Genomic DNA, 13797 nt, shown 5'->3' on the forward strand with positions numbered 1-13797 from the left:
TGGCTAAATCCACTGTTTAAAATTGTAAAAACAAGACAATTACGTCAGTCGGATTTATTCGATGTTTTGCACGCGGACAAGTGCCAAAAGCAAGTTGATGCATTTAATCAGTAAGTGGATGATAAACATACAGTACAATATTGCCAAATAAATGCGTGAACTGCAATAGCAAAGTATACAGTAATGCATTACTACATTTTGCTTAACCTGCTTATCAATGTCCTTATTGATCAAAAACAACTAATGCTGGTAAAATAGTATCTTCAGTTATCATCTTGTCCCACTAACTTAGCACATCAACAATTACTATGTAGTAATACGTGAGATTTGTTACTGTTCACGTTCACTCATGGATTAGAATAATCATATCGAAATGCATCTTATACCGTAAATGAATGCCCATCGCCATGTACAATGCCTTTAATTACCGTATGTTTTAATCAATAAATGATCCAATGATTCCATCCTGACAGAATCTGGTCTGCAGCAGTCGGAAAGTCAAGCCAAAATGAAAAACCTGACCTGTTATTATGTCTTCTGAAACATTATGGTGTCACTTATATGCTTCTTGGCATTATATTTTGCCTCCATGTAATTATAAAATAATTTCCAGTACGATTGAGATCTAAATTTAACCTTTTCAAATACGTTGATTAAATGATAACAACTAGTAGGTAAAAATTCTCCTTCTATACAGTACATAATGTCTGTAGCTGTATCAAATATAGCAAAGATGCGAAAAAAGTTCACTTATTATAATAGCAGTATCATCTGATTTAAGTTGTCTACGATATCGTAATAAATTCAATGCTATATAATTATAGCTTTCGATAAACAATATTATGCGTTATTGCCATTGTTGTGAGTTTACGGCACTAATTAATAACTGAACATATTAGCAATACCTGAAAATATTTTCTTAATTATGATGGCATAACTTTTTTCTATCAGCTATAAAAAATCACAGCTTATTTTTACACGAATCGATTCTTGCACGTACTTGTCGTCTTGCACTTTTACGCAATTTAAGTTGACAATACATAATTCTGCTTACTAAAACAATTTCAGCCTATTTAACGATATACATCTGCACTTGTCCATGGTTTAGTTTAACGGCGTAGACTTAAGTATAGTTAATTTCTTTTTGATATCTAGATTACTTGTACAATTATTCAACCATTCTTTGTCGGATGGTTAATAAGTTACTTTGCCGTAGATTCTGAAATGACCATCAAAGAAGCTTGCTTATATGCCGCCGGCTTATCATTAGTCAGCATGTCAATTTCATTAACCAAGCAATGTTACTCCTTCATGTCATATCGCCTTGGCATACAAACAACTATTTTCCTTTCTGCAGCTATATTTCAAAAGGTAAGAGATAAATTAACACTTAATATAATGAATCATACTGTAATTTATGATAGTTTACATCATTCTAGAAATCAATAACATCTTTTGATTAACATCGATTCTTGCAATTATTTGTAAAGACATTAAAACTAAACAGCCATGCTATGTCGAAAACTAGTACCGGTCATATTGTCAACCTACTAGCAAATGATGCTTTGCATATGAAAGATACTTTCCAATTCTTACACATGCTGTGGATTGGACCTCTGTTGGTGATAACGATGTGCATTTTATTATGGCAGCAAATAGGGATTGCATCATTGGCTGGATTGTTCGTACTTGTAGCTATGATAGCACAACAATCAGCTTTTCTGAAACTACTGATGAAATTCAGGTATAGTTTAATGCAATTATTATAGAAGGGTTCAGCTATTTTATTATTTTTCTGCGGGTTTAATTAATAATTATTTATAATTATTTAAATTTGGAACAATATGACACTTTATGCGGTAATACGTATTATGCTAGAGCTTGGCTAAGTAATGACGATATTTAAAGGCTTTGGCTGTAACTAACATATATATCTATATTAAAATGTTGAACACTATCAGGCGAAAATATCTAAAATTTGCCGATCAACGAGTAAGAATAATGAATGAAATCATAGCCAGTATGAGAATGATTAAAATGTACGCTTGGGAAGTACCGTTTGCTAAAAGAATAAAGCAATTGCGAAGGTACCCTTATCGACATTGCTAAATACCTCCTTGTATATAGTCCCTAAAGACTATACTGATTGTAACTTTTAGTTCAGTCATTTACTAGAATGCTATTACTAAATGCGTCACGGTTTTAAAAAATTTTAATTCGGACACCTTTTAGAGATGAAGTCGATAGAATGTATACCGGATTTAAGTTCTATTCAGTGAATGCAGCAAGCTTTCTATTATTAAATACAATAACATCTTTTACCACGATAACGGTATACGTGCTACTTGGTAACACTATAACTGCTGCTAAAGTCTTCACTGTTTACGCAATGTTAAATTCTTTACAAATTGCGCTATCCATTGGTATTCCTGAAGCCGTTCGAGCGATAACTGATGCTAGAGTTTCTTTTGGTCGAATTGAGGTTAATTAACTAGTTTAAAATTATACTTAGGATCTATAAATTTGTTAGGTTGCAGCACAAAATCTTTAAATATCATGCATCACTTATCAATTTAGCATTAGTCAATAATATTTTACGATTATCATCGTACATACTTCGCAGAAACACTTGATGCTGGAAGAATTTAGTCAAAATCATCAAGAAAATATAGTTTCTGAAAATGATTCTCGCATTGTAATTGATGGAATCTCGGCCAAATGGGGCGATGGTTTTGGTCTGAATGATATTTCAATCACGGTACCAAAAGGAAAGTTATATTCCATTGTCGGGCCCGTTGGATGTGGAAAGACATCAGTAATTATGACTTTACTAGGAGAATTGCCTTATAAGTCTGGAAAGCTTAGGTAATTTATTTTCTTTTCATAACTTTAATAAATAAAACTGTTAACTATTCCTACGGCGGTAAATAAGTCGAAGTAGCTTAAAATGGCAATATTATTTCTGTATTACGATACGAAAAGATTCTAAGAAGCTCCTCACAGTAATTTTATTTTTTTAATTTTTTCAATAATGCAGCATAACTGGTAGAATGGCCTATGCTCCGCAACAGCCGTGGATATTTTCCGGGACTATAAAGGAAAATATTTTATTTGGAAGTACTTTTGATGAGGACAAGTATCATAAAATTATCGAAGCTTGTGCTTTAGTTAAAGTAAGATTTACTGATCTTAACTTATTCTACATAATGGATGTATTACAACAGGCTTTAGCATATTTGAGTATTAAAACTGTCTTAGCCTAAACTTGAAAATGTTTACTTTTATTTAACTTGGTAATATCATCAAATATAAATTAAAAGTCAATATGTATATTTAACGCCCATATCAAGGATTTACAACAATTACCTAATGGAGACGAAACTTACGTTGGAGAACGTGGTATGCGACTGAGTGGTGGTCAAAAAGCACGTGTTAGTTTGGCCAGGTTAGACCTGTAAATTAGGACAAAATGATTTTCTGTTGCTAGAACGAATCATTATTTATGTTATCGTTAGAGCTGTATATCTTGATGCCGATATTTATATCATGGATGATCCTCTAAGTGCTGTTGATATCGAAGTTGCTCGTCATTTATACGACAAGTAAGTTAGCTAGTTTTTATAGTTTTATTTAATCTTAGAATTATAAAGCATCAGCATAACATCTGTGAGTATTAGTGATACAATCTTGGTTACAAAATGAACATTTTATTGGACCCAGATGCATTTGTGGACTATTAAAGGATCGCACTAGGATTTTAGTAACGCACCAGATTCAATTACTGAGCAAAGCTGATCAGATTATTATATTAGAAAACGGGAGCATACATCAAAGCGGCTTACTTTCTGAATTAATCCAAAATGGTGTCAATTTTACAAAATTACTACACGTAGAAGATACGGAAAATCTTGACGAGGAAATCTCCAAAAATGAGTTGGTATTTGCTATTCACTGATGGATTGAATAACGTAAACTTATCATTGTAGTTAACTCTCAAAAGCCTAATATTTTTTATTTGCTAGAACAAAGAAGAAATTAAAGGAAATACTGAAAGTAGTAACAGGAATCTATAGTCTAATCATTAAGGCTACCTGATATACAGAAAATATAGCTACTTTTTAAATAATTTTGCTCTTATTAAGTTATTCTTGCTATTATGCATAGATTGATTATCAAGAGTTGACTTCATGTCCATTTTACTAGGTATTTTAATTAAGTGTAAATTTTTGTTAAAATTAGGATAGCAAAAAAGATTCGGCTTTACAAGACGAGCAAAGAGATGAAGGAAAAATTAGCTATAAAACCTATCTGTTATTTCTCAGCTCTGGAAATGGAATCTCTTTTTTTATTTTCTTATTATTTGTAAGCGTTGCAAGTCAAACATTAACAGTCATCACAGATTGGTGGCTATCAAGATGGTCAGATAACTTTACCACTATGATAGCCAATGGAAGCAATACGAGCATATTAAATGAAAAATCTATTTTTGGACTGACGAATGGAACAACAATCATTATATATAGTTGCCTTCTCATAGGCTCTTGGATTCTAACCTCTGCAAGATGTATATTATGTATCAAACTTGTTATGGATTCTGCACGGAGCTTTCATCATCGAATGTTAAAGTCGATATTAGAGGCGCCTATATATTTTTTTGACACCAATCCAGTTGGTAATTATCACCGTTATTATGACGTTACGACATAATAGCTTATTCGAGAATTTTTACATAATTTAAATGTTTTGATATCGACATCAACTATATTGCTGGATATATTTTTATAGTATTAAGCGTTCTAAAAAGCATTTTTTATATTACTTATAAATATAAATTGCTTAGGTCGTGTACTGAATAGATTTTCCAAAGATTTAAGCAGTATTGATGGTGAATTACCCTTTACGACTCTGCAAGTTATTCAAGTAATATTAAAATGTAATCCTGTTATCGGTGTAATACGTCTATAACAGACTCTTTTTGATCTTAATAGATTGGTATATTCTGCTGCAGCATTATCATCACAACAGTTGTCTTTAATCCATGGGTACTGATACCTGCAGTTGTTCTAGTAATTTCGTTTATTTTTATACGATCATATTATCTCAGTTTGTCACGGGAAGTTACACGCCTAGCAGCCGTAGGTAACGTCTAAATTAAGCGTTAAAGCTAGCCAATTTATTCGATATATTAGCTTAATACTGCATATTCAGAATGTTACCTTAGTATAGTTGTTGCAGTAACTCAAAATAATTATTTCGTTTTTCCGTCTAAATCGAACGATCAGCCTTTCTAAAAATTGATAATTAGTCATTGATTTACTATTCTAGCCAGCAGTCCAATCTATAGTCATATATCTACGACTTTACATGGTCTGACTACCATTCGAGCATTAAAATCGGAAGAGTTATTCATGAAGCAATTCATTTCTTATCAAGATAATCATACAAAAGCAGCAATTGTGCGTATTGCATTGTTGCGATGGAATGCATTTCATGTTGACATTTTAAGCTCCTTTTACTTGACCTGTGTAGCTTTTGCTGGAATTTTAGCCGCAAATAGTAAGACAACCACATATGTATAGCGACTGAAATATAAATCATTGTATAATGTTTTATTTGTTAGATGTACATTGGTGGTATATGGCATTACTACATTGCTATAGTTTTTTGACTGTCTTAACCTTTGAATGTTCAATAACACGTAGCAGTTAGTGCAGGTGGAATTGGCCTATCGTTGAGTTACACGATATTACTATTAGGCAACTTTCAGTGGTTGATAAGGCAAAGTGCAGAATTAGAAAATCAGGTAAGTTACATTTTTAGACGATCTTACGAGTAATAAATATATACAATATTACAGGATGACGCCTATAAGGCAGAAATAGGTTATTTCGTTCATTTATGAGTATATGCTTACATAGCTGCACGCGTTCTTTACTTCCATATAATTACTGAATATGCATATCGTATATGAAACAGTGTAAAGAAAACTAAATTTAACGCCATTAAAGATAGATTTCTCATCTTTACGCTTTTACAAGTAACTAATGAATGTGAAATAATTTAAAGCACTTCTAACAAGTACTACTATTAGATGACTTCTGTAGAAAGGATAAAGGAATATAGTGAGATAAGCCCAGAAGATGAAGCTTTAAAAGCAAAATTACCTAAGAATTGGCCCGTTCATGGCAGGATACTATTCAAAAATTTATCATTTCGCCATCACGAAAGCTTACCTTATGTTTTGCACAATATCAATTGCGCTATTGAAGCTGGAGAAAAGGTATGTTTGCGTTTTCTTACAATATTTATGGGAACGCATTTACAATCCATTGCCTTGTTCAATGCTTATTTATTTAATTATAACCCGAATTTTCATATTTAAATATTTAAATGTATTGCCTTACACATGTTATGAATGGACATAGATTGGAGTAGTAGGTCGAACAGGTGCTGGTAAGTCGTCCCTGGTTGCATCCTTATTTCGTATGGCAGATCTATCCGGAAATATTGAAATTGATGACATCTCAATCACAAGTGTCAATGTTAGCAGTCTACGTAGTAAAATATCCGTCATACCACAGGTACTAATTTTGAATTTATGGTATACCTCTTAAGATACAAAAGTAAGTAATTATTTACCTTAAAAGATCTTATTAATAATATCTATTATATATTCTTAACGTTATATTAAAGGATCCATCACTCTTTGTCGGAACATTACGTGACAACCTTGATCCATTTGGTGAATACGATGATATCAAGTTATGGAATACATTGGAAGAAGTAATAAATCATAATATATATTATATAGTTTTACCTAGTTCATATTATTTGTCAGTCAATATCGAGTAGGAATAATTAGATTATAAAACTTTAATAATGGAACTTTTTAACAGTCTTGAGTCTTGCTGCTTTCGATGCTAATTTTAAAATTACGATAGGTGCAGCTATCGTCTTACATTCGACAATTACCTGGTAAGCTTGACAGTAATGTTTCAGAAGCTGGATCCAATTTTAGTATCGGCCAGAGGCAGTTACTCTGTCTTGGAAGAGCAATCTTACGGAAAAATAAAATCTTAGTGGTTGATGAAGCAACTGCCAATGTTGATTTTAAGTAAGCTTAGTACATGCTTAAATTTGCGTTATCATGCCGATGAAAAGATTAATTTAATTTCAATTGATCTGCATAATAAGATATTGTAACCGTGAAAAATTTTTAACCGGTATTCTTTGCTTTTAGTACGGATGAATTCATACAAAAATCGATTAAAACTAAATTTCAACATAGTACCGTGATCACAATTGCTCATCGACTTAACACTGTTATCGAATGTGATCGCATTATGGTAGGAATACTACAAGTAGACAAGTTTATAATTCAAAATTTTCCTTAAACTTTTAACTTGATACATTTGTCTAAATAGTAATTTTTTATTCAACGAATAGCTATTTCGAGATGGAAGATTAGTAGAATTCGACCACCCTTTTGCATTATTACAAAATATGAACTCTGAATTCGCTAAAATGGTCATGAGCATTGGAACCACTGAATTTACAAGATTAATGGGCGTGGCTATGAAGAATCGTATAAGAAGTAAATCGGTTGCCCATAATATAATGCAAACTCAAGACAGAAATACCAGTAATGCTGCCATCAGAATTTTTCAAAATAATGACACTGGTCATGTCTGTAATACCAGCATGGAGACCATCGTGTAATATCTTATTGTTAATAATATTATGTTGGCGATTTCAATTATGGCGTAACTGTAATACCAGTCACGTCACAGCTTCATAGTGATGAATATGGTACAATGTACTCGTATTCAAATTAAAGCGATAGCTTATGGAGCCTATTATGGTCTATGAAATATTCATAATTTTTACCATTTTGTTTCTGCATCTATCATATGTAGACACATTACGTAGTCTTAGTGGCTTATAGTAATATTCTCAAGTACTGATTGATGATTTTACAAGATTACAACATCATATTATAATTATTAAATGCAATACTATCGGAGATATTTAACTCATTATAATTGCTCAAGTCAGTATACGTATCAGAGGCAAGTGTACAGTACTGCCTCGTAATCATTGTATTCTAATGAAGAACAATTTTTAAAAATCTGTTTAATTTTATCAATACTATATACTGTTCTGTTTTTACGTATTGAGTTATACTCTGCGAGTAAAATTTGTAACTGGCTTTATTATTACAAATGCCGGGTATTTATAGATATTCTAGCTCACACCTTTTTGCCTGTTTGCGTCGTGGTATTAAACACTGATACCTAATTACTAACTGTTAGAGCTATCGTTTACTTTACAGCATATGGTTATCTATAGTAAATGATCAGTCTGCCTTTTACAATATAATCACGAACGGTCTTACAAGGTGTAGTAGTTTCAGCTAATTACAGTAGTAATTGAAGTACGGTAGCATTACGAAGTAGAATAGTCTACTATGCTGATCCTGTGTAGCGTTAGAGATTTGCTTAATTTTAATAACTCAGATTTTGAGTTGGACGATTGTGAACCTAAGAGGTTTCAAAACCCAAGCACTACACAAGGCTACAATACAGTCATCGTATTACAAATACTTATATAGATGATATTCTAATCATTTAGTTAACGCTCTATCTAATAGCTAATGTAACATATATCGTTTATCTATAACAAACCTTAGCAAATAATATTAAAAGTTTAATCCATATCTTTTTCATATGTATTGTGCTATAATTACGTTACTCCAAAATTTTTACAGTACAAATGCGATAAAAATAATATAACGTAAAGTTTTTAGAATACCATATAGTGAAAGAATTGAAAGAATGCAAATATTAGAATTCTTTAAAACTTTTAGTGAATGTAGATTGCAGTAAACGATATTTATCGCATAGAAATTAAATTAGTACTTGAGCTACTGTAGGAACACTATCATCGCTGATCAGAAATGACGACGTACTGCTATAACTAATATAGGCGTTACATTTATTCAACAGTAGTTTAACGGCATTGTCTACATCGCTTTTAAGTGCTTAATTTACTCGCAAAAGTTTAAAATAGCCTAAAGAATCTATGAGGATAACGTAAAGGCATACAAACACAACAGTAATTGAGAATAGGCAACTTAATAATTCGGCACGTGGGAAGGTTATCTGTCTTGATGCCTTCGAAAGATCTTTGAAGATTAGTCTTCAAAATAATCAAGCAATTATAGATAGAAATTTAGAAAATAGGGCGATACAGAGTATATTCAATCTTTAGTAGTTTTACATCTTGCAGATTTTCAACTGATAGAAACTACAAAGCTGTGTACAGGAATTTAATTTAATAACGTTAATTAACAATTCTTGAAATTACCAGTAATATAAGTCAATATTAAATTCTATATCATTTTCACTGAATTATGAAGCTTGATTATCTATGTAATTGTGAACGATATAAAACATTTTTTAGTGGATTCCAAATATTGAAATGCTACCATTCAAGTAATTGCTGTCAATTAATAAAAGTAATGCAATCATTAATCAAAAAGCTTCGTGATAGTATCAAGAAGGAACAGATAGATATCTAAGGACTCACAGCTTAGGTACGAGAAATGTTATTCCAATGTATATAGATAAGAAATAAGGGGAAAAGTGCAACTTGATTTTTTATCATATTCGACGAAATGAATATATATTCTAAACATGGAAGCAATATACGTGTAGGTATACTAAAGAAATCTTTAGCTTTTGGGGTAGGACTATGGTAATTACCGTAGCTATTAGTATTATATCATTCTTGCAATTATCACTACAGTTGTACCGTCATTAAAAACAGCTAAATAATATTGAGAGCAATATACTATCTTGATATAACAACAAGAATGATTGTCACAGAAAACTCTTTAAGATATTTTTGTAATAATTAAATAAGGAACATAAGGTTCATAAAGGAAGTATAAATCAATTATAAATCAACAATGAGTAACAAAAAATTTTAGCTGGTACAATTTGTATAGCAGTCATGGAGATACAATACTGACGATAGAATAAGATGTTTAGGAATGATTGCTTATGCCATGTTTAATAAATTTTTGATAGAGCAAAATATCAAATTGCGATTGGAATCATTATATATCATGTCAACGAAGGGATTAGATTCCACGATCAATCCGAACACAATATGCAACGCTGCAACTATCGATCTGTAGCTGAGATTGCAATATAATACTTTGTAGTTTATTGATATTTTATCCAATTTCTTGAACGTAACATCAGGAGTAGAAATGATACTGGAACTTGAAATCAATTCAGTATTACTACTCTTTCATTCTGACGATATCAAATTTGATATCAATTCTATAAGCTAGAAATGCAATGAAACTACTGTATATTATAGATGATGCCATGTAAGCATTAAAATATTTTTCTTTACCATTTTAAAACACGCTACGATAAATAAATGGTAAAAATATGGACTGCTAAATTGATGAAATAGATGAAATAGCAAATAAACTACAAAAATGATCGAGAACGAATACAAGATACTAGTTAGCATAGTACAGTTGATAAAGATAGTAGCAGAAGAGTGAATGTATTATTTCTCATGGGTTAATAACAGTCATTAAAGTTCACTATTAATTTATGCTTGGACAAAAATACAAAAGAAACACAAATACTTATAAGATGTAGAACAGTAAATTTAAAATATTGATGATACAATTATTAATATCTGGGGATTTCTTGATTTATGACTAACACTAAATTACTAAAAGCTTGAATCCTGTGGTTTGCTAAAAGAGACTTGAACTTTCAAGAAAATGACAAACTGAATGGATCCTAGTGACCAAAGCAGCACTCAATCGCATTGATTTATTGGAATAAAGATGGCGATAGTTTTTCTTTGGATGCAGGGGGTTCACCCGAACAACATAAGTATTTCCCGTTATTCTCGAAATCAGTTAAGTTCTTCATGACTTTTTTCAACTCTGGAGCCTTGTAAATTTTTTTGACAGGTCCAGTCGTCAATCGAACAGCATTGGTAGAAGCCTGTAACATTTGATCAAATGTACGAAATTTCTCTTTTTTCATAACAAGCTTTTCACCAGTGTGATGTTTATCACCATTTCGATATAAAATTACGCTAATAGGCTTGTCCATTTGAGTGCCAAATTTCTCTTTTCCAAGTGCACTGGCCACAACTGGTTTATCTGATTTGGAAACGTTACTTTTATTCACAGCAAAATCGCGCGATTGGCTGCTTGTACTGCCGGTATAATCCACCATATTTTCCCTTCCAGCCTTTCCAAGGCCCTTCCCGGAATCATCGAAGCGATTTTTATGGCTTCCCTATTGTATCAACGACAATAATAGTGGTTAGTACCAATTTAATACAAGGACTCATTTCAAGCTAAAGTTAGAACATTATAGCAATGTATAACATCAAATTATTTACAACTATTTGGGCCTGATCATTGGTTTGCTAGCAAAATCGGTAGTAGTGGGGCGGATCACAAAATTATTGCATCTACGTACGCTAATCTCAGTTTATTAATGTAAGTACGGTAATCTGAAAGATGCGATACTATAATTTTTAAATCTGTCCGTTGAATTTTTAGAGATAAAAAGAGGTAAAATCGTATTGATAAGTGCTCCATCGCTCAAGACGGCTAGTATCGTTGATTCCTCCATCCTGTTTACTGTAGAAAACATGCCAGGCCTTAAAAGAAAGCTTGCGGTAGGAAAAGTAATAACACAGTAAAATAAAATGATGTTCATCTTGAGCTAATTGCAGGAAAAACCCCTTCATAGGATAAAATTTTTAATGCTCTTACAGTATATTTAGACGAGTCCGTTAAGCGACTAGTCACATCTTGAGATTTCTTACTCGCCATTTTTGTTGTTGTATGTGTATTTTTCTTCTGTTGTTTTGCAAGTAGATCTGATCGGTTTCGCTGTATGTCGGCTGCAATGTTGTCTTATACTTATAGTAGCAAGCTAGGCTTTTATAACCATATCACTGGCTGAAATTATTCAACCAATAAGCGAATATAGGTAATAGGATTTATTAAAATCAGAATTTCATTTAACGCTAATTAATTATGCATCTGCATACAGGCGCTGAAGTTACCATGGCAACGTTGCAAGAGGAAGTTCTATCTGCTACATGAATGGTTATGTCTAAATGTTTTCCCTTTATGTTGGTCTTGGTAACATTATTTGTTAGCTAACAGTGTAATTGATCAATTAATGATGATGACTGATACAATTTTATGGTCTTGTGTATTATTATAATTGAATCATTCAAAAATAACTTGAAATGATAATGGAGATTTAAAGTGAAGCATTGTATTACAATGATTATTTTCTACAATTGTAAATCTACTCTATAGTTGATGATACAAGTAGCACCTTAATAGTCTCTTTCCTGTTTACAATAGTAATACATCTTGAAGAAGTACCGCTCCAATAGCAAACAAGCTTTAACTATTGTTGTTGTTGTTATAACATCCAATGACGAGCGATGTCAAAGGTTGCCATTATTTCCATCTGGTTTTATGCATATGTATTGAACTATTATTATTCTAGTAGATCGTAATGACATGTTGTTCCATCATCTACTTAAACAACAATACATATGATGTAAAGTTATGTTGAGCTCAGCTTTGAAGTAGAACTTTGTTCAGCTGGATAATATCAATTTTAATTACATTATTAAAATAATTTATTCACGGGCTAGCCGTTAAGTATCATATCTATCTGTCTTATAATGCAACTCTTTTCAAAAATTCACTGCATTTAGTATATCACAATTTATTAAAATATCCCATATAGCGATTTTCTTGCCATATACTAACGGGCATGTTCTGAGTATCCCTTAAATTAAGATCATAATGTGTAGTTAAGCTGTTAAATAAGTTATTGTTGTCAATGTGTTATGTAGAAGCGAATTAGAGATAACTTAAAAATTATACCAAAATCTAGTACTGTTGACAATAACAGGTTTATATAAGTAATGGTTGTAATAATTCAAGTATGTTAATTTCAGCTTCGCTTACTTCTCCTAAAAATATTCCTGATAAAATATTGATTATAAATAACAGAGTTTGCATTATGTGTATGTTCTCATCAGAGATTATGAAATTGATGAAAATTAATGAAATTATCATCCAACATGAATAATGAATAATATATTTAGGTTTGAAAAACATATTTTTTTCCGAACCTACAATTAGGATCGGAAATTCTGTATTATTCAAGTCCTTAATATACTTATTTTTGATTTCTAATTATTCCTCGTAGGTTTTGACTATTGCCGCAATTTCTGGTTCTAATCCTTGAATAAATTGACGTATCCGTTTCAGTAAGCCGGTTAACTGTGAAGTCGTCAGCTTGAACTTAGCCATAGCATCTTAGATCCTTTTACCAGAATTATTAAAAGAAATTCATGTTAAAATGCCCGACAGTAGTTATAGCCCACGTTATATTTCAAGCTGTATACAAATTCGTACAAAACGAAATGATACTTTAATACTAAACAATGATGTTAGCAGATTAAAATGCAAAGATGTTGGTCATACGTCGATTACGTTTCATTTTATATGTAGAACAGTTTCTACAACAAGACTAGCCCATTTTGGACTGCAACCGTAATAGACTAATATACTGGCACTGAGTATCAAATGATCTTACAGCACGTGTCAACTTTTTTGTATATTTGCGAAAAGGGCTGGAAAGTTTAGCACAAGTAGAAAAGGTAGAAGCCTGCAGCGTGCCTAAGATATAAAATATCTTGACCATGATTAAT

The 13797-nt window shown here is 31.8% G+C and overlaps 2 protein-coding genes across 2 annotated transcripts; one reads left to right on the forward strand and one right to left on the reverse strand.

Moving 5' to 3' along the window:
- TRIADDRAFT_22415 (uncharacterized protein) lies at window positions 1–7719 on the forward strand (the record flags this gene model as incomplete). The annotated part of the gene is made up of 22 exons (XM_002110645.1): window positions 1–110; window positions 474–591; window positions 1156–1371; window positions 1491–1744; window positions 1962–2087; window positions 2233–2482; window positions 2624–2865; window positions 3038–3173; window positions 3351–3445; window positions 3516–3602; window positions 3721–3937; window positions 4240–4672; window positions 4841–4957; window positions 5026–5139; window positions 5326–5556; window positions 5703–5803; window positions 6092–6280; window positions 6426–6581; window positions 6694–6783; window positions 6942–7114; window positions 7241–7346; window positions 7447–7719. Coding segments are annotated over 22 exons (3834 nt in total), but the record flags the coding sequence as incomplete, so codon positions are not given.
- A 3143-nt stretch (window positions 7720–10862) lies between these two features.
- TRIADDRAFT_54943 (uncharacterized protein) lies at window positions 10863–11884 on the reverse strand (the record flags this gene model as incomplete). Its single annotated transcript, XM_002111173.1, has 2 exons — window positions 10863–11339; window positions 11825–11884. The coding sequence occupies 2 exons, from the start codon at window positions 11882–11884 to the stop codon at window positions 10863–10865; spliced, it is 537 nt and encodes a 178-aa protein (XP_002111209.1).
- Between the last annotated feature and the right edge of the window lie 1913 nt (window positions 11885–13797).

Source organism: Trichoplax adhaerens, genomic scaffold, assembly GCF_000150275.1.
Source record: "Trichoplax adhaerens TRIADscaffold_3 genomic scaffold, whole genome shotgun sequence".
NCBI classification, from domain to species: domain Eukaryota; kingdom Metazoa; phylum Placozoa; class Uniplacotomia; order Trichoplacea; family Trichoplacidae; genus Trichoplax; species Trichoplax adhaerens.